A 23286-nucleotide genomic window follows, 5' to 3' on the forward strand; every position below is an offset into this window, starting at 1 on the left:
TAAAATGTTTTAAATTTACATATTTTTTTAAACATTAGAATTGAAATTTATTAACCGAAATGACATAATTACACTGCATTCATATAAATTACAATTTAAATAGAATATTTCTTTTATCTATAAATTGGAACATATTTGACTTTTTTTTTTTTTTTTTTTTTTTTTTTTTTTTACACAGACTGATAAACAGCAAATTCTGAACAGTTAGTTACAAAAGAAAAACTTCTTCTAATAATTTTCCAGGAGGTAATGTACCTAAAACGGAAGCCACATTTCCTCGCTGAACTGCTATGCTGATACGTTGTATCAGAAAAGTAGTAGCCCCCTTGTCACCAGTGAGGTGTGCTATACCTTGGCCTACTTTGATGAAATTGAGTCCTTCGAGGCCCCAAATGCCGCTCGATTCAATGGCTACGGGCACGAACATGTATCTATTGAGCAGATCTTTATATTTTCTTCTTTTCTCGCATTCTCTGCGGGCTGCAATAGCTCCTTCTCGAGATGAAGAAAGAGTAAGATTAGATGACGCGAAAGTGTCAGAGCAGGTGAAATCCCAGAGAAGAATCCTTCCCCTCTTCCATGGTACCAGCGTCATGCCATCTGGTCTTTTGCCATCAGATCTGTTACACCCCACAGGTTCACGAACAGATGGAACTTCCGCCGATGTGAGTGCTCTCCAGATAATGTCATTCACGTTCGAATGCCTCACATGTCTTCCGGAGCTACTTATACAAGACACACCGTGTAGACCATTCTGCTTGACTGGTGCACCACATTTAGAGCAGTTGTGTGATTCACAGATGCGAAGTGCAACTGCAATTCGAAAACTTTCGTTTGGAAGGTGCAGTCCTAAGGTGTGTGAAGGTAATGCCTGTAGCCAAGCACCTGAAATTGCTGATGAGGAGGCGAGAAGTCTAGCCTTATCCTCTTGACTGTCTGCTTCTTGTAATAACACTGATTGATGTAATTTGATGATTGGCTTGTCCCAAATTGATTGCGAACTTCTGCCCGTTATTTCAGGAGGGCTTAAACCAACTAGGTTAGACCAGTCAGATATGCAGTCTTGGACATCAGATTCTATGTGAGGCTCATTCAGTTGGTTGAGGAGTATCTCAATGGTATGCCGGGAGCCATAGAACGACGCTAAAAATGAAGGATACGCCAAATCGACAGCCCGACGAATACCAAGACCTCCAGAATCAACTGGAAGGGAGGCCTATATCCATGCGTTGCTATTTAGGTTATATATATATATATATTAACACATTAGAAATTTCATTAAAGAACTATTTCAAGAGTGTGTTTGCAGTATTTAAATTGCAATATTAGAAACTGTCTTCACATATTTATACAAGGAAAAAATATATCCCATGCAAGGAGGACATTTACTTATCACGAACCGGGGATAAGTTGAGACGAGGGGGAAATTCCCCCTCCTATCCTCCCTTTAATTAGAACCCTGTAAGTTACGGTTATCAAGTAAAATAAACTTACAGTTTCAAAAGTTTGTCGACTTGCAAATGCTTCGTTAATAGTAATTGGTAACATTTCCCCCCACCTCAACATTTGTATGGTAATCACTTTCGAAATTTTGTCCAGAAGTCGACAGAAATTTTTTTAGAGCCTTCGCTTGCCTCTCATCTTATTTCAAATTTTATAGCTTTCTTTTTCGATGTTTACACAATTAGTTTTATTATTTTTATTATTATTATTACATGAAAAACAAATTACTATTGAAAAGTGAAAAAACACATCATTATAAATAAAAAAAAAGAAAAACGAAACGATTCAGGACAGAAACGAAAATGCTGACGAATAACAAATTGACTAATAGACATTAACAAAGTGAGCATTAAGCAGTGGGTAGCGATTGTAAGCCACTGATAATGCCACGCGATCCATTAGCAACACGTGCAGTTGACTTTCTTTTGTTTGTTGATCCATTTCCATTTCAAACATATATTTGGCAATGATATTCAATAGCAAGGTCGCGGAAGAGTTGCTGAGAAAGGAATGAAGAGTATGTTACATTTGTATTTTATGCATATGGTGGGATTGTGAAAAGAATGTCGTACTGTCGTAGTGCTTAATGTAACATCTATTGAAAAGCTAAATTTATCTACATTTTATCTTATATTCGTAAAATGTCCCTTTGTCCTCTCTTTTAAAATCTTTCCTAAATCTCCCTGTGTCGTGGGAAATTTTCCTCAAACTAGGTTCACTTGTGAGTATATTATTGGCACCAATTAATGTAAGAGTCCATTTCAATTCTAAAGGGAAGCTTTACAGCCAACCACACAAAGATTCGATTTTGTTGTCCTTTTGATTTATTTTATCTGTATCTCAGTTTGCACATCTATTTATTTGAAGTTATTTGGAAAATTTTTCATCATAAATTTTCGCTAATAAATATTCACATTTTAAACGCAAAAGTCATTATCCAGTTTGGCGCCCCCTACATCTGGCGCCTCCTGCTAACGCGTAGTTCAAGATCGGCCTGTATATTATTATTATTATTATTATTATTATTAATAATAATAATAATATACAAAATATGCATAATATTGAACAAATAGTGGTTGGTGTGTTTTGTTTGAACTTTTGGTTTGAGATCATTAATGTTTTTCCTCGTAAATGAAATGCCATCATACCTTTGCGCAATTAACTCTCATGGAATGCTAATTTTTATCAATATCATTACCCTCAACAGTTTCCTATGTTACTGACGTTGGTTGTCATTCCGTAATAGTCTTCTCAAAATTCTGAGTACAGCAAAGCAACGCAAAAATGGAAACAGTCATTATAATGCTTATGTCGATTATCGCTACCTAAATCGCAAATTTTGCGTTGTGATAACACAAACTCTTACGATATGTGCAGAGTTATCCCATACAATATTTTTCGTTCATCAGTTTGCATCGCGAAATATGTAAAGTGACTTTGTTATTTGACTTTAAATCCATTAATGTACTGATTTTAGTCTAACAAACAAACGTTCTATAACCAATTTAGTTTGTAACAACAATAAAAAATAATGACAATTTTCTTCGTAGCATTTCACTTTCCCGCTAGAATCACTCACAACGCTCATCAGAGTAAATAGACGTTAACACATTCTCCAATACAATACTGCCTGCAGGCCTCATTTCGTAACGTCTGGCGCAAAATCTGCGGATTCAACTCAAGGCATATAAAGCAATAAGTAATAGAAACTACAATAACAACAATCGCAAAGTAAAACACAAATTTTCATTGCGTGGACGCAAAGCGCTACGAAATGATGTCTCTAAATTCTCAGATAACCCCACAATGGCTGCAATGTCATTGCTCTTCATTTTTATTTACTCGCTCCGCCTACGAAAACCGATACACAGAGTGGCAACCTGCCTGGCTCGTTACATTGTTACGGCGGAACCTACGTGGGATGTGTGTAAGTTTCTTTCTGCTGGCAGTAGACAGTGGTATAGCAGGGGGTTGCCACATCATCAGTCTCTACGTAAGTGAGAAGGATTGCGTTCTAAGCGTTAACAGCTGTCTTAATACGTACGTTTGCGAAAACAAATAGAGAAGCTAGTACCTTGAGAAAAAGATAATAAACTGTCAATTTATTATTTTAAATTAGTTTATAGTTGTTATACCTAGGTATAATACTGGATATATAATAAAACTAAACATATTATATATATATATATGTTTTATTGTTTGCACCTGTCAAACATTGTGGCCACAATATATAACGATTACAGTGCATTTTATGCACATAAATTATATATTCATATATAAATTATTCCCTATTCTTTTCGTACGTTTTCTAAAGTATATATTCAAGAAGCACCTATTTACAATGCATTGACCTAACAACACTGCTATAAACCGTACGCCTTCTGAGTGGTTGGTTTACCTACTGTCATGCATGGGTTGCGTAATATATTCTATTTATTTCTATGTACTCATATACATAAATAATGACGTCACAATTACACAGGAACATGATACATAATTTAATTGCTATGGAATGTTCATCTGGCTGCATTTTATATTTATTGGAAATTGCATCACATCAGTTTCATTTTCCTTTGCCTTTGCGATTTGCCTAAAAAAGACAAATAACAAGAAAAACACATCAGATAATACAACAATAAATGAATATAAAGGCTGCCGTTACGAACTATGTGCCCTCTAGTCCCTTGACTTCAAGAAGTGAGAGACCTGCAAACTTTATGCAAGTGTATTTATCAGACCTCATTTATGGTTGTATGGATTGTATTTTCCTCAGTTGCAAAAATAATTTTAGAAAATATTTGAATTCAACTTCATGACATTTTATAAATACTACCACGATATTTTTCTAATTTTAGTATTACATTTTAATACACAATTAAAACTTTTACTGAAGTACCTAGTAGACCCGCCACAAAAGAAAAATAAGTAAACAAAATTGTACGGAAATGAACTGTCAAGCATGTCTACCTTCCTATAAATATGTTTTTGAAAACAAAAGATCTTAATTTTACCATCAAATTAGATTAATTAATGCAACGAATTCAATAGACATTCAAGTCTATTTGTCTCTTTTATTTACTTTTGAAAATAACAAAAAATCGGAGAGCAATCTCATAATTTAGTTTAATTGCACTCAGTACTGAAGAAAACCAAAATCTAGATGCAGATAGAGCAGACACTCCACCAATCCAATCCCAAGAGTATCCACATTAATTTATATTTTTATCTGTTACCGTAAAATGAGAGGACTTCGACCGGTTACGCAATATTTTTATGTGGTGCCCATAACACAAAGCATGTACGTCGTATTTGATTGTGTATTATTCCAGTATCAGAACAAATCCCAATATAAGCACTGTCGATGTGAAAATATGTTAGCAGTCAATTCTTGTTCTATTCACCAAATATATACATTATTGTAATGAAATGTATGTTAAGTGAGTGTAAGATACAAACTACTGTACATTTTGTGTCCTTCAACAGAGTTCTTCCGAACTTATGTGTACCGCAGTCCAGAAGATCTGTCTGAAATATGCAAGTGTTTGACTGGCGTAGTAGAAACAGGTATCGAGAAATACGTGCATTATCAAAATATTGCTAGTTAGTGGGGTGACTTTGGCCATGCCTAGGAACTATATTAAAGTTGTTGGAGAACGCTGGTCCCTTCATTATAATGAACAAAGACATGTCTGCCATTCGAGAGGTCTGTGAAGAGAAAATTAAGTGTGTGGAAGTCTGCTGAAAAGTATAATATCCCATGCTTGATAATCATAGACAACCTTCACAAGAGAATGCTGGACAGCCTGATTTTTTCCAAAGAAGAAGAAAATAACATGGCAGAAAGTCTGGTGAAGTGTGCTGGGCGGAACTTTCCTTTGCGTGTGATGGACATTCAACTGATGGTACAGACCTACCTGAACAAACTTGGTAGGCGTGAACATCGATTTAGAACAATTGCCCAGGAATTGAGTGGATAAGAGGGTTTCTCAAGCGTCATAATGAACTCACTCTTATATTTGGGGAAAACGTTAAATGCGCGCGTGCCGCAGTCCATCACAAGATTCTATCCGAATACTTTGACAATTTGCAGACCAGGTTAGATGGCGTACCACCTAAAAATACTGTGAACTTCGACGAGACAAACTGCTGAGTCGTAGTCAAATGAGGTGTCAAACATCCCGAAAATGTTGATTCGTCCACGTCAAGTACAAACGTGATGATAGAAGCTACTGCAACAGGTAGCTGCGATACACTGGTATACAAGGATGCACACCTATATCCGACCTGGGTAGAGGCAGAATGCCTGGCGCTCGCTACAACCGAAATCTTTCTGGGTGGTTTGATACTGCTAATGATGATGTATCCGAAGTCCTTCAGTTATAGATTGTGCAAAAATTATATGCTCCACGTGACTTGCGAAGGAATCGCTTTGTATTTAGCGATGTAAATTTCGCACAAGTGCAATAATTTTTGTTATAATTTGTGTTGGTTATCACAGAAATCTTTTCTTTTTTCTAATATATTTTTGTTCATTGTATATTTTTGGCTGATTATTATTCACTACAGTACTTGTACAATATAATCTTGCGGTCGCCGCTGCACCACTGACCTCCGATTTCGTTCAGTCATAGTGTTTGACCGACCGGCCGAAATCACCCCACCTAATGGGGTGACTTCCCGAGTATATATGTATTTTTGTTTGGTGCATAAAATGCAAATTCAATCATGGCGATAAACTCGTTTGAGAGGTAAGCTATTCACGTTTTTAATTTTTTCTTTCACCATTTTTCCGTCAGAAACAGAGATTCTGTTGCCCAAATAGAGACAAAAGTTGCCAAAGTCACATCATTTTACAGAACTAAATATATTTACATACTACGCCTTTTATACTTATCAACACATCCATCTCTAATTCAATAATAAAACTAAGCTTATTATAACCGTGTGTTTGTCAGTGAAAATTTCGAGAACTCTTCTGTTCCCTTCAGTTTTGTCGATTTTCTCAACCCCCTACACATGAAGAATTACACTCACTCACATAATTTTGTCCAGCTCAATCAGGTCTATCGGTTGGGGTACACTAGGGATGGCCAACATTTTCCGAAATCCCGATTTCTTCCGATTTTACTTTCCGGATACCGGAAAGTAAAAATTCCAAAATTGGCCATCCCTAGTGTATACCTCATTTTAAGATATTTTAAAAACCCTAACCATATTGTAGAGTTAGCATTTAACAGAAAATGCGGAGCGATGAGACATACACCAATCGACAGATCTCACTGAGGTGAAGAAAATGATTTTGATGAGTGTAGATACTCGTGAGTAGTTTTCGAGAAAAAATATTTTTTGTAAACAAAGATTGATGCTATATGATAACAATGCCACCTATTAGATGAAACTGATACTTTAATCGATCTTTTCATTATGACAATAACAACACAACAGTATATGGTTAATGGGTTGAGTTGGTTTTAAGTTTAACGTCCCGTTCAGCAGCGAGGCTATATGAGACGTGGACCTACTGATTAACGTGGAATCCGAACCACGTGAGCTCCCGCCGGGAATCGAACCCGGGTCTCCAACATGGTTAATGGGATATAACTCAGTCATGATTAACTCTTGAACTTCACTTTTTTGTTTAACTGTAATATTGTTTGAAGATATGGACATAACTCAAAGTCATGATTAACTCCTAAACTTCACTTTTTGTTTAATTGTAATATTGTTCGAAGATACGGCGTACGTCAATCGATAGATCAAATCAAGCTGAACAAAATGACGTGCTTGAGGGTAAATTCTCATGCATAGTTTTTGAGAAAATTGAACTTTCATGGAATTAAAAAGTATGTTGTTCATTGTCAATCTAATGGAAGTGATAGTTTTTTTTATTCTGTTTGAAAAAAATATATACCCACTATTAAGAGGAGATTTAATACTGCAGTGACGTAAAAGTGTCTACTCAAAAACTTATACGAGGTGCGTTCGGAAAGTAACCTCCGATTGGTCACTGTGAATGAAGAAGTAGAGGCAGCGCTACTAAGTTTGTATAGACGTGTGCGGTAGATTAGTCTGCATCTAGTAGAGTGAAGGTTATCTAATCACTAGTTCCACTTTTGTAGCGTCTCAAAATGTGTGCTGCAATAGAAAATCCCGCAAAGTGCGAGCTGTTATATGACAAAACAATATTTGGCACAGCTATTCACTGGGAACTTTGTGCCGAGTATGGACTAAGTGTGGAGAGTGAAGGAGTTGTTCGTGAATAGATTCGTTCATTTAAAAGTGGACGAACAAATATTCATGACCAAGAGAGAAGTGGCAGGCCATCAGTGGTCACGAGTGATGAACTCATTCAGAAAATTGATGGAAAAGTTGGTGAAAATCGACGTTTCACAATCTCGGAGCTTTCCGATGAATTTCCACAAATTTCCAGGATTGTGTTATATGATCTCGGCGCTTTGATGACGATGAGGAGCTGAAAGATGCGGTCACAGGATGGCTCAAGGCACAGATTGGAGATTTTTATGTTGATGGAATTACTAAGCTAGTGCAAAGATATGATAAGTGCTTGAATGTTTATGGAAACTATTGGAAAATAGAGCAAAGAAGCAGTTTTCAGATTATATAATAAATTCTTCTTATTTACTTTGGTGTTTCTTTTTAACCAATCAGAGGTTACTTTCCGAAGGGCCCTCGTACAATATAAACATGTACTAAAACTACTACAATAAATATGTATTATACAATAAACAGTATTCAGTTTAAATACAAAAAGACATGCAATTACCTTGTTTGATAACTGGTACTTTAAATCATCTATTTCATCTTTTTGAGCAGTGAGTTTGTCATTCATATTGGCAAGATGTTCAGACATCATACTAAGTTGTGACTCATAATTCTGAGTAGTTGTCTGCAATTCCTCTTGTAGTCTTCCCAACAATTCTTGAGTTCTTTGCAAATCAGATTCTAACTGGTTCTTGGCTTCCTGGGCCAATTCTAGTCTCTTTTGCAAAGCCACACACTAAATAAAAACGGAAAATAAATACATAACTATAAGTAAAGTGCCTTCTACAAAAGATACGGTGACAACTAAACTCCGTGAGTTATTATCGTTCATACCAGTAATAGTAATTTATATAAAATGCAATGCGGGGCCAGGACAAAACAGGAACAATACTTGGAAGCCATTTTCCATTCTCCTTGCTTTCCGTGAGCGACGGTTCATTGAATATTCCAAAGCACAAATTTGCTGAATCTTTGTTCTATTCTTCCTATCTGTTATGTGTGTCTACGCCAACTATTGCTTGGGCTAGAAACAATTGAGATCGGCTCGGTAGTAAAGGCCCTATCTTGCAGAATACGCTTAGTAACCAAAAGGCTAAATAAAATATTTTCACAGCTAAAAATTTGGTCTAGATTCAGGTATATTAAAATGTTTAGCTACACACTTCCTATTATGCATTTTGAGTTAAAAATGACAATATAATGCATTTTTGCGAGCCAGACGCGGCCGCGGGCAGCCATTTGGCCATCACTGGTTTATACGGAAGTAACTACAGTGGTTAAGTGATACAGTAATCACTTCTGAAATGTACGGCCGTAAGTTAGATCAAAGGCCTTGCAACGTAGGTTTGGTGAAGGTAGATACAAAACCAACATGGACAAAGGAAAGATAAAAGCAAGCATCACTGATAAGCTGAAAAAATTTTGAACTGAATCTCAATCAGCGGCTTAGGAATCTGAAGGTACACCTTGTCTCAAAAAGGTTGAGCGCATTCTTTATTGCTGTTTCGAGGCAAAAATTTTCTAAGTCCAACTTCGGGTATCTTCGGGAAAAAGTAAACCAGGTTCGAACCTCGAAGCCAACCTTTGCAATCGGGAAAAATCTTGCAGATGTGTTTTCCTTCTTTTACATATAATAAGACTTGTTACCAATTATATGTAAAAAGCAACATTGATTGAAATACTTAATCATACAATATTTCGAAACTTTGTATTATGTCAGCACATGCTTGTTTGTCATTTTGTTCTCCATACTTAATGGAACATTTAGATACGTAAACGAATCTTTCCATATGTAAAACAATGGTGAAAGTTAATATATAGAACATTATTCTCTCCTGAGTACTAAAATAAAAGTTAAAGTAGAACAAAAACAGCATTTGCAGTGGATATGAATGTAATTATTATCTTAAATACGCCTATATACCGCAAGAACGATTTTTCGAAAAGGGTTTGTGTTAGCTCAGTGGTACGCCGTTAGATTTCAAATCGTAAGGTTGAGGGTTCGATTCCCATGTGGGGCAACCCTTTTTTTTATGAAATTCTATTTTCCGCAATGCATGAAAAATTATATAAAATAATTACATTAAAATACGTCAGTTGTATATATATAACATATAATCATTGCAGAACATAGCGATTATTATGTTTAAAATATAACAGGTGTTCATACTACGTTGGTATTCTATGATATATGTGAATGTTAAATACAAATTAAGAAAATAATAACATCGCAATAAATAAATTATGTAGTGTATTTATTTGCAGATATTTGTCATATAGAGGTTACTTCTCAACATTCGTATTACAGCATGTCATTGATATTCTTGAAAAATTATCCGAGGCATAAAAAGAGGGTATAAACAGAGAATCCAAAGTCGGAACGCTCGCAAGAAATTCATGAACCCCAAAGGTCACGTGAGCAGACTGGAATTGTCCTTACGAAGCATGCCACAGCAGAAGGTCTTTACATAGATTTTCAATTCAATACCTGAGATATGCTTTTGCAATGTGGAAGTTGTGATGCCTTTGGTCGCTCTCTCTCACTTTCTCGCTCGCTCACTCTGTATTTATATATATGAAAGTGGATGTATGTGTGTGTTTCGACATAATTCTGATATGTCTAGAGCAATTTTAACCATATTTCTTACAATCTGGAAAAGAATACTGTCGGGATACATATTAAAAATGCTAGAAAAGGATCGATATTAGTATCGAATCCATAGTTTCGTGGTCGCTTAGGTAAACAGTTCTACTTTCAATTCAAGTCCAATTAAGCTCCCATTAGCATCCAGGGTGGTTACATAGCGACAAAAAAATATCGAAATCAACCGATATTAGAGTCGAAGGGTAAGTTTTCAGTGCCGCATTTCCCATTAGTCCAACTAGGCCAGTGCCTAGAGGGCAACATATTTGAAGAGCGCAAAGTTTAAAATTTTAATTTTTTTCGTATGAAAAAGTTTTAAAAATCGAGAGCAAATATACTATTTCATGAGCAATCGTCTTTTACTATTCTAATATATTTAATGATAGCGTAAGAAATCTGAAAAAAATTCAGAATATATTTCCCATTTATTTTTTGTTACGTAGTTGTAACTGTAGCATCTAGTGAGTGGTATTTAACTGCAATAAATTCACTAATTAAGCATATTCGAATTAAATTTTATTTGTAAGTTAGGGATCAAGGGGCGGAGAAATATGTAGTTATTGGGGGCGCCGAGAGCAAAACTGCGTAGGCACGCCGAGCTTCTAAATGCAGCACTGTTCGCTAAATTAATTGGTAGAAATTTTAATGCGATTTAAGACCAAATTTAGTCCTAGCGGTGGCGGTATCCGTTTGCTGTCCTAGGAGGAATGAAAGAGGCTGACATCAAAATTATAAAAAAAGACCTACATTAGTGTCGAATCTATAATTTTGGGGGTCTCTTAGATAAAGAGTGACACTTCAGATGCCATGTAAGTTAAGCCCTCATTAACACAATGAAGGAGTTTGTGAAATTTGCGACATGTAGAAATAATTGAAAATGACCAATGTTAGTATACAGTACAACCCATATCTTTCGTGGCCGCCAAGTTCATTGGGAGCAGTTCTGATGACCTTTAAGTTTAAGTTCAACTTCCAGTAGGAGTGAGATCCCCCAGCACATCTAATAAGGAGAGTTGAGTTGTTGAGTTGATTTTAGTTTAGTGTCCCGTTCAGCAGCGAGGCTATATGAGACGTGGACCTTTACTTTCGGAGTTGTAATTATTAATTTCTGCAACAACGAGAACTATGGATTCGACACTAATATCGATCGCTTTTACTTTAAATATATATATATATATATATATATATATATATATATATATATATATATAAGAGGCGGAGAGAAAGGGACCACATCCATATACAAAAGCCTTGCAGATTATTGAACTGAAATCCTTTGGAAAGAAATCCTATTCTGCCTTCTTTCTCGAGTATAAATAAGTCTCTTAGACATGACTTCATGTTCGTAAATTTCCTGTTTACATGGTTTGGGGATCGGGAGTTTTGTGTCTGTAACGAAGATTGGAGTTTGTATAATAATTTCTGTTTATACCCGAATAGTCTCTTTACCTTTCAGAAAGCGTAAATCACTTGCTTTCAAGTGTACACCTTGTCTCAAAAAGGTTGAGCGCATTCTTTATTGCTGTTTCGAGACAAAAATTTTCTAAGTCAAACTTCGGGTATTTTCGGGAAAAAGTAAACCAGGTTCGAACCTCGAAGCCAACCTTTGCAATCGGGAAAAATCTTGCAGATGTGTTTTTCTTCTTTTAAATATAATAAGACTTGTTACCAATTATATGTAAAAAGCAACATTGATTGAAATACTTAATCATAAAATATTTCGAAACTTCGTATTATATCAGCACATGCTTGTTTGTCATTTTGCTCTCCATACTTAATGGAACATTTAGATACGTAAACGAATCTTTCCATATGTAAAAGAATGGTGAAAGTTAAGATATAGAACATTATTCTCTCCTGAGTACTAAAATAAAAGTCAAAGTAGAACAAAAACAGCGTTTGCAGTGGATATGAATGTAATTATTATCTTAAATACACCTATATACCGCTAGAACTATTTTTCGAAAAGCGCTTCTGTTAGCTCAGTGGTACGCCGATGGATTATAAATCGTAAGGCTGATGGTTTGATTCCCATGTGGGCCAATGCTTCTTTTTATGAAATTCTATTTTCCGCAATGCATGAAAAATTATATAAAATAATTACATTAAAATACGTCAATTGTATATATATAACATATAATCATTGCAGAACATAGTGATTATTATGTTTAAAATATAACAGGTGTTCACATTACGTTGGTATTCTATGATATATGTGAATGTTAAATACAAATTAAGAAAATAATATCATCGCAATGAATAAATTATGTAGTGTATTTATTTGCAGCTATTTGTCATTGGAAGTTACTTCTGAATTTTCTCTTTACAGCAAGTGATTTACGCTTTCTGAAAGGTAAAGAGACTATTCGGGTATAAACAGAAATTATTATACAAACTCCAATCTTCGTTACAGACACAAAACTCCCGATCCCCAAACCATGTAAACAGGAAATTTACGAACATGAAGTCATGTCTAAGAGACTTATTTATACTCGAGAAAGAAGGCAGAATAGGATTTCTTTCCAAAGGATTTCAGTTCAATAATCTGCAAGGCTTTTGTATATGGATGTGGTCCCTTTCTCTCCGCCTCTTATATATATATATATATATATATATATATATATATATATATACATATATATAAAGTAAAAGCGATCGATATTAGTGTCGAATCCATAGTTCTCGTTGTTGCAGAAATTAATAATTACAACTCCGAAAGTAACTTACAGTCCAAATTTAACTCTCATCGTAAAGCTCCTTTGTGGTTAAGCGTATAGCGCACACGCTTTCCGTGTGGGAGACCCAGATTCGGCCCCCAGCGAGAGCGCATGTAGTTCGGATTCTACGTTAATTAGTAGGTCTACGTCTCATATAGCCTCACTGCTGACGGGACGTTAAACTCAAAATCAATTCAATCGATTCAACACCCATTATTATGGCGGACGATAAAGGATGAAAAATAAAATGTCTCTAGTGTCAAATCCATAGTTTGAGTTCGTGACACTATTACAAACACAATGTTATTGAATGCCACGTTTTGGTATGAGCGACTATGCCACCTGGATTATGAATTTACAGGAGCAACATCGAAAGCATTGCTCACACAGCTCCAAATGTTTTGATGTATGTATACGTGTATATTCCAGCGAAACTCCGGAATGTCTGGAGCAACTTTTACCTAACATGGGAGACATTACTTTCAATCTAAGAAAAAAAATATTGTGGAATTCAGATACCTCAAGGGATGGAAGTTGGGAGGAGTGACATTTAAAAATAGTGTAAAATGACTGATTGTAGTGTTATCCATTGTTTTCTGAGTCGTTGAGATGAGTAGTGAGGCACTCAATGGCGTTATATCCAAAGTCATCCCCATCTTCACAGGATGAGGGGCTTGGAGATATGATTAATAAAATGTAAAAACTTACTTAAATATTTGTCGAAGTAATAGTTTTCTGGGGTCGCGAAAGCGTTTCTAATAACTTTGGAATGTAGTTTGTAACCACTTCAAGATGGGCTCTTTAATCATATCAATTTCTCACCTTAAGAAGAAATTACCATCTCAACTCGTATATTTTTATCAAGGCTATTCGCAATCAAGAAAAAAATGTGTAGATGTATGTTTCGTCTTTTAAATGATATACTAAATGTAAAATCAGAGATTGAGTTGGTCGGTGGGTCAAGATTTGTGAGTGGGTCAGTGGATCGTAGATCAACAAGGTGTGACCCACTGCGAAACACCATCACTGTGACTCACACTAACCCATTGACCCACCAACCCATTCTGCTCAGTGCCTTCTAGATAGCATTTTCTGAACACTGGCAAGTTTGTCTACGTTTTACTTTCAAGATCTCTATTTTTCTTCTTTTTTTCATTTGGTTATAATGAAGAAAGAAGTTCAGGCTCTTTCGGATTTTGATATTTCCAGTTGTAACAATGGCAATAGGATTTACTACTTGGCTTTTGAGATGCAAGCTATGAGTTTTTAGAGGAGCTAACTACTGGAAAAAATTGGTTTAGTACAAATATAACCTCTTAAGTCAGTAAAGAGGATGGTGTGGATAATGGATCAAATTTAATGACGATGCATTTTAGTGGGTCGGAGTTCGTCACAATGGTTCAGAGTTTTTTATAGTTGGTGGTTTGTTCAGAGTGGGTCATGGTGGGTGAATGGTTCACGTTGGGTGTTGAGTCATTGTGGGTCACGATGTGTGCTGGGTCAGTATGTTGAAGATCAAGGCTTCATTGACCCACACCATCTCTGGTCAACATTGCACTCAAGAGGAGAGTTTCCGAAGGTGCGCGTCGGCGATTTTCTCAAATTTTGCACATAGATAGTACCCCACCAGAAAGCAATAAATCTCGAAACGGTTCACAGTACCATCTCACAGAACTCAAGATAGAGGGATTTGTTTGATTGGCTAAATTAAGACCTCAACAATTTATTCTTCTACAAGCGAGATTTTCTTCATCGTTTCCGTGGCGAAGTCAGAAGAATATGCGGCAAGTAAACTTAAGGTTGAAGGTTCGCGCCCACCTTGGGATACTTGCTTTTTCCCCTAGTGTTTTTTGCACTCACCTGAATATAAACAAATCAAGCATATGGGCGATTTAACATATTTTGGGGGAGGAATTTTGTGGTTCGTTGGCGTTTCGTCGAGTCTCTGCCGCTGGTGGTATAATTTTTAAAACCGAAGTGGGGCCACCACGGATCGTAGCTGCGGAATCCAACTTTTGGCGAAAGGCAGCCAGTTGCGCATCGGTGGTCCACTGACGCTTACGGCATGGGGGCTTGTATCTGAAAACTAAGAGAATAAAGAAGCATGGTATCCATGAAGCCCGTTGACACTAATAAAAGTCTGAAACGATGAAACAGATGTCAACACCGGAAAACATGTATTTTATAATTTGAAAGGTACCCCGTGTCGAGGAAAAAGATTTGCCCCAAGGTTCCCCGGAGGGTCTCAGGAGGGGTGCAACTCAAATTTTGAAAATGGCAAGGGGAATCAAGTAGTATGTCATTTAAGAGTATTACTAATTTTTTTTTAAAATGGTAGGAGTCTCGAGTCTTTATGCTAACTTGTGCAAAATAGCGAGCGTTCAAGATGGTAATAAATCCTTCATTGAAAACTCCGTGACCACCTCTACAAATGTGAAACTGTGAAACTACCCAGAAGAGGTAAAAACTTGTCTTACCATTGCAAAAGTATAATGCACCAAGGTAAAACAAGAAGCGACCCATTATGGGCTTATTACATCACTAATATTAAATTCTACGTTCCACGATTGTGTCTTTAAGCTAAAGGACAGGGTGATTTCGAATTATGAAATTAATGGTAGAATACAGAATGGACCCATCACCAACTATGAACCACTCTGAACCATTGTGACCAACTCCGACCCACCAACGTAATCAACTCCGACCCATGATCCACGTCCTTCTCCCCATTGACTAAAGAGGTTACACTTGAAATAAAACAAGACTGTGAAATTTTCACTTATCGGAGTTTGAATTCCTACCGTCAATCGCTCAAGCACCGCTCTGTTACAATACCGGTGGATCTGACCTTTACGATATACAATGGTAAAGTGTTTCTCATCTTTCAAATTAAGATGAATTTAAATTTATCATATATAATTATTTCTTTCTTGGCTTACATATACATTTCAGTAGAAAACAGGATGAAATTTGAAAGTATCAAATCAAGATAAAATAGACCAACGTAAGAAAAAAAAGAAAGAAAAACTAGTTTTCCATATAATTAAGCATGCCGTACTAATTTATAAAGCCCATGAAATTAGGCTTGGAATACAAATGTTATGTCATTTTTTCTCACAACTTTATCGTTTGATTGCCTTATGCTCTGAACGATCCATATATTAAACACCAGCTTCAGCAATTATTATAATAGAAAGCAGTGAATATAAAATGCAAAGGACTGTAGTTTTCATTCCTCAATTAGTTCCTCAACTAATATCAATCGTTTTCGATAATTTTTACAACAAATCAACCCACTACCAATTTCCAATATATAGAAAATCCCCCCCCCCCCTTCGCTCATAAAACACATTTTTAAAAATGCCAGGACATGTTCTCTTTATTTTTATTAAAGAGTTATATACTGAATTTCAGCTCTTTAAGTTGAACGGCTTGTAAGATACTCAGTTTCTCGCAAAAATTCGGTGTTATAATGAAAGTGATACGCGTATGATAACTTCCCAGTTGGGATTGGGGCCTGATTATATACCAAATGTCGTTTCATTTGACTTTGCAATTTGACCGTGATAATCACGCAGACATAGTTACTTTCAGTTTTTTATACTAGGTATAATAATTCATATATTACAGGTGATTCAATTTTTTTTCCAGCAGTTAGCTCCTCTAAAAGCTCACAAGCTGTATCTCAAAATTGAACTCCTATTGCTATTGCCACTCTTACAATTGCAAATATCAAAATCCAAAAATGCCTGAGCTTTTTTCATTAGAAACAAATGAAAAAAGAAGAAAAATGGAGATCTTGAAAGTAAAATGTAGACAAGCTCACCAGTGTTCAGAAGATGCTGTCTACAATGCGCTGAACAGAATGGGGCGGTGGGTAGTTGGGGGTCGTTTCGTCCAAAGATATTTCGTCCAGAGACATTTAGTTCAAACACATTTGGTCCAGGGACATTTGGTCCAAAGGTCAATTTGTCCAAAGAACATTTTGTCCAAAAGACAATTGGTCCAAAGAACATTTCGTTCAAAAGACAATTGATCCAAAGGACATTTGATCCAAAAGACATTTTGTCCAAAGGGCATTTCGTCCAAAACACAATTGGTTCAAAGAACATTTCGCCCAAAAGACATTTCGTCCAAAGGACATTTCGTCCAAAAGATAATCGGTCCAAAGGACATTTCGTCCAAAACACAATTGGTCCAAAAGACAATTGGTCCAAAGGACATTTCGTCCAAAACACAATTGGTCCAAAAGATATTTGGTCCAAAGGACATTTCGTCCAAAAGATATTTGGTCCAAAGGACATTTCGTCCAAAAGACAATTGATCCAAGGGACATTTCGTCCAGGGACGTTCAAAGCACATTTCGTCCAAAGAACATTTAGTCCGGTAACGCTTGGGGGTCAAGGGTTTGCTTCTCTTAGAAGAGTAAAAGTGATGCATATAACATTATGACTCACAAGTAATACCTCCCAAATGTAACACTCCAATTTTGAAAAAATAGGCAGGTAGATACTACACATAAAATAAACGAATACGTGTTTTTCTGCGGAAAAATGGTTTTAGGGGGGCAAAAACCCCTACTCAAAATTTTGAAAGTTGACGCCCGAAAGGCAAGAAGAAGTGGACCGAAGTGAACGAAATTGTGCACAGATATTGCAGACATAAAATGAGGGAATACGTGTTTCGTATTTTCCTGGAAAAAATGGTTACGTGGGGCACAAGACCCCTCCAAACCTTTGATCACGAAATATCAAAAGTACTTATAATTGTATGTCAGATGTGTGTAAAGAACATGAAGAATTGCAACGAAACTTTGAGTAGGGACAATACGCAAAAAATAAATCAATACGTTTTTTATTTTCTGTAGAAGAACGGTTTTAGGGGGCAAAAGCCCCCATCCAAAAGTTTGAAACTTGAGGCCCGAAAGGTCACAAGAAATGAACCAAAGTGAATGAAATTGTGCAGAGATATTGTAGACATAAAATAAGGGAATACTGGTTTCGTATTTTCCTGAAAAAGGAAAAAGGTTTGGGTGGGACACAGACCCCTACAAAACTTTGATCGTGAAATATCAAAAGTGCGAATAACAGTATGTCAGAAGTGCTTAAAGGACATGAAGAATTGGAACGACACATTGGAACGACATTACGCAAAAAATAAACGAATGCGAGTTTATTTTCTGAGGAAAAACGGTTTTAAGGACAAAATCCCCCACCCCAAATTTTGAAATTTGAGGCCTAAAAGGCAAGAAGAAGTGTACAGAGTTGAATGAAACTGTGAACAGATATTGTAGACGTAAATTAAGGTAATTGGGTTTCGTATTTTCCTTTTTTTAAAAAAAAAAAAAAAAAAAAAAAAAAAAAAAAAAAGCGGTTGCGTATATCACGGACCTTTTAAACTGTTGATTACGAAATGTCAAAAGTGCAAATAATTATACGTCAGAGGTTCTTAAAGAGTATGGAGAATTGCAACGAAACCTCGTATAGGGACAATTCGCAAAACAATAAACGAAACGTGTTTTAATTTGTGCGGAAAACACTGTTGGGGACTAGGCCTCCTCCGAGAAATAAGTAAATATTACCGTAATAGCGCAGGAAGTAGTGGACCAAAGCAAATGAAATTGTGGGTAGACATTTTAGAGACCCTATGTAAAGTAAGGTCTTTCGTGTAAGAATATATTTCACACATGTGTATTTTTCTATTCTCAGTATTTCTTCAAAGATACTTGACACATAATTTTTCACTTTTCTAACACAAGGGTTTGAATAACTAACATTTAGTTTACTCTAATTTAAACTCCATTAATTTTAGTTACCGGTACTTATTTTAGAACTATTTCATTCACAACATGAAAATTTTAGATGTCATGTTAGCAGTTATTACAGCAACATACTTCACACTGCAACCTTTCCCTCACTCCTGTTGTTCGGCCATATTGTTTTCAGGCGTTTACGTTTTTCTGAATATCTCAGCATTATTTGTTCTATCGAAATGAAAATTGCGGAATAAATCTCTATTTCAAATTTCCTTTAGAAATAAGAAGCTACTGAGTCATAATGTTATATGAATCACTTTTACTCTTCTAATAGAAAAAAAAACTCTTGACCCCAAAGCGTTACCGGACCAAATGTTCTTTGGACGAAATGTGCTTTGAACTAAACATCCCTGGATGAAATGTCCTTTGGACCAATTGTCTTTTGGACGAAATGTCCTTTGGACCAATTGTATTTTGGACGAAATGCAATTTGAACCAATTCTTCTTTGGACGAAATGTCTTTTAGACCAATTCTCTTTTGGACGAAATGTCATTTGGACGAATTGTCTTTTGGACCAAATGTCTTTGGATTAAATGTCTCTGGACGAAATGTTCTTTGGACGAAATATTTTTGGACTAAAAGGGTGGCCACCCGGTGCGCCCGTGTGAGTCACGGTGAGTGGTGTTTCGCAGTAGGTCACGTCCTTTTGACCCACGATCCACTGACCCACTCACAAATCTTGACCCATTTCACCCACTTATCAACCGACCCACTGACCCACTCCATCTTTGATTTTAACATGTCTTGTTTCATTTAAAAGACGAGACTCGGGTTCGATTCCCGGCGGGAGCTCATGTGGTTCAGATTCCACGTTAATCAGTAGATCCACGTCTCATATAGCCTCGCTGCTGAACGGGACACTAAACTAAAATCAACTCAACAACTCAACTCTCCTTATTAGATGTGCTGGGGGATCTCACTCCTACTGGAAGTTGAACTTAAACTTAAAGGTCTTTAGAACTGCTCCCAATGAACTTAGCGGCCACGAAAGATATGGGTTGTACTGTATACTAACATTGGTCATTTTCAATTATTTCTACATGTCGCAAATTTCACAAACTCCTTCATTGTGTTAATGAGGGCTTAACTTACATGGCATCTGAAGTGCCACTCTTTATCTAAGAGACCCCCAAAATTATAGATTCGACACTAATGTAGGTCTTTTTTTATAATTTTGATGTCAGCCTCTTTCATTCCTCCTAGGACAGCAAACGGATACCGCCACCGCTAGGACTAAATTTGGTCTTAAATCGCATTAAAATTTCTACCAATTAATTTAGCAAACAGTGCTGCATTTAGAAGCTCGGCGTGCCTACGCAGTTTTGCTCTCGGCGCCCCCAATAACTACATATTTCTCCGCCCCTTGATCCCTAACTTACAAATAAAATTTAATTCGAATATGCTTAATTAGTGAATTTATTGCAGTTAAATACCACTCACTAGATGCTACAGTTACAACTACGTAACAAAAAATAAATGGGAAATATGTTCTGAATTTTTTTCAGATTTCTTACGCTATCATTAAATATATTAGAATAGTAAAAGAGGATTGCTCATGAAATAGTATATTTGCTCTCGATTTTTAAAACTTTTTCATACGAAAAAAATTAAAATTTTAAACTTTGCGCTCTTCAAATATGTTGCCCTCTAGGCACTGGCCTAGTTGGACTAATGGGAAATGCGGCACTGAAAACTTACCCTTCGACTCTAATATCGGTTGATTTCGATATTTTTTTGTCGCTATGTAACCACCCTGGATGCTAATGGGAGCTTAATTGGACTTGAATTGAAAGTAGAACTGTTTACCTAAGCGACCACGAAACTATGGATTCGATACTAATATCGATCCTTTTCTAGCATTTTTAATATGTATCCCGACAGTATTCTTTTCCAGATTGTAAGAAATATGGTTAAAATTGCTCTAGACATATCAGAATTATGTCGAAACACACACATACATCCACTTTCATATATATAAATACAGAGTGAGCGAGCGAGAAAGTGAGAGAGAGCGACCAAAGGCATCACAACTTCCACATTGCAAAAGCATATCTCAGGTATTGAATTGAAAATCTATGTAAAGACCTTCTGCTGTGGCATGCTTCGTAAGGACAATTCCAGTCTGCTCACGTGACCTTTGGGGTTCATGAATTTCTTGCGAGCGTTCCGACTTTGGATTCTCTGTTTATACCCTCTTTTTATGCCTCGGATAATTTTTCAAGAATATCAATGACATGCTGTAATACGAATGTTGAGAAGTAACCTCTATATGACAAATACCTGCAAATAAATACACTACATAATTTATTTATTGCGATGTTATTATTTTCTTAATTTGTATTTAACATTCACATATATCATAGAATACCAACGTAGTGTGAACACCTGTTATATTTTAAACATAATAATCACTATGTTCTGCAATGATTATATGTTATATATATACAACTGACGTATTTTAATGTAATTATTTTATATAATTTTTCATGCATTGCGGAAAATAGAATTTCATGAAAAAAAAGGATTGCCCCACATGGGAATCGAACCCTCAACCTTACGATTTGAAATCCAACGGCGTACCACTGAGCTAACACGAACCCTTTTCGAAAAATCGTTCTAGCGGTATATAGGGGTATTTAAGATAATAATTACATTCATATCCACTGCAAATGCTGTTTTTGTTCTACTTTAACTTTTATTTTAGTACTCAGGAGAGAATAATGTTCTATATATTAACTTTCACCATTCTTTTACATATGGAAAGATTCGTTTACGTATCTAAATGTTCCATTAAGTATGGAGAACAAAATGACAAACAAGCATTTGCTGACATAATACAAAGTTTCGAAATATTGTATGATTAAGTATTTCAATCAATGTTGCTTTTTACATATAATTGGTAACAAGTCTTATTATATGTAAAAGAAGAAAAACACATCTGCAAGATTTTTCCCGATTGCAAAGTTTGGCTTCGAGGTTCGAACCTGGTTTACTTTTTCCCGAAGATACCCGAAGTTGGACTTAGAAAATTTTTGCCTCGAAACAGCAATAAAGAATGCGCTCAACCTTTTTGAGACAAGGTGTACATCGCCTCAGTAAAAGAGCTCTACATTGAATTTTCTTCTGTGCCAATCAAATTAAGATTGCTGTTGCTCATCTTTCTGAGACTTATCTTCGTAATATTTTAATCTGCTTCGTCGTAGTCTTTTTTCCAACTAGAACTATTTGAAAAGAAACTAACCACAGCTAACGTTTAATTCAAAATTTGTTCAACATATAGCTTTACTTTTCATAAAGAGTTGAAAACTAATAATCTGAATTTGAAACGCATAACAGACGATTCTCCTGCCCTCTTTTCTCTGGGTTACTTGATGTGAAGATTTATAAACAAAATAATAACTTAATAAATTTGAATTATTTTAACAGTAATTCCATAATGACTTCTAAACGCCTCAGGGTAATCGATATTTACCTATATCTGAACTTAGTATTATACAGAAATTGAATGAATTACAGTAACTTATGGTTTTCTTGCTCAAGTGAAGGCAAATAGTTTGGGTGTACCCCAGGCTCAATTATTGGTAAGGATCAAAGGATTATCAGTCTTTAGATCGTGAGGTAATTGGGAATCTATTTGAATTACGAGATGGAGAACTTCAGTCTACAAAATCTGAAATAATTGAATTCAAAGTCTATGTGCTGACCACAGCACTCAATTGAATGTGCGCTATCTAGCCATGCTCTTCATGATCTGTAGTGCCAGGGGACCCTTGGCTAATTTGAAGTTTAAAGTCCCTTTTTAGCACCGAGGCTATATAAGACGCGAACTAACAACTTAACGTAGGATCTGAATAACATAAACTCCCACCGCAAATCAAACCCGGGTCTGCTCCACAGCAGAGTATACGCTAACCAGACAGCACGAGAGACCTATGTTCAGCCATGGAGTTTAGATTATTACTTTAGACTGTCTTATCTTCACTGAAATGAATTTATATTCAAATTAACTATTTTCTGAAATCATGCCCAAAACAATGCTTTCTTAGTATACTATTGGCAAAGACCTACTCTTCTTTTATAGAACGCTCAACCATTAACTTGCCTTTTATAACATAGTACAGTCTGAAATAGTGTGACCAATTTAGGAATTCAGTAGGAATCTTTCATGAAACGTAGCACTTGCGCACGGTATTCCGATCGTTTAAAGAAAAAATGAAATTCTACTAGATTTAACCACTCAAGCGGTTGTAACATGCTGCACGTCATACGGTAGCCGAAGCACAGTTGTGTAACATCACGACGCAGTCCAGTTCTCACTTGACGT

At 36.0% G+C, this 23286-nt stretch overlaps 1 protein-coding gene across 4 annotated transcripts in view; it reads right to left on the reverse strand.

The window, feature by feature from the left end:
* Positions 1–3676: 3676 nt before the first annotated feature.
* LOC145664269 (protein phosphatase 1 regulatory subunit 21) overlaps positions 3677–23286 on the reverse strand; it is a 123752-nt gene continuing 104142 nt past the window's right edge. For all 4 annotated transcript variants that reach the window (XM_081730788.1, XM_081730790.1, XM_081730787.1 and 1 more), the window contains exons 17-18: positions 8288–8521; positions 3677–4093 (exon numbers count right to left, since the gene is read on the reverse strand). In XM_081730788.1, coding sequence (XP_081586914.1) covers positions 4067–4093; positions 8288–8521 — 261 coding nt within the window. In that variant the 3' untranslated portion in view covers positions 3677–4066. The remainder of the gene's footprint in view (positions 4094–8287; positions 8522–23286) is intronic.

This window comes from Thermobia domestica, chromosome 11 (assembly GCF_964235325.1).
Source record: "Thermobia domestica chromosome 11, izTheDome1.hap1.1, whole genome shotgun sequence".
NCBI lineage: Eukaryota > Metazoa > Arthropoda > Insecta > Zygentoma > Lepismatidae > Thermobia > Thermobia domestica.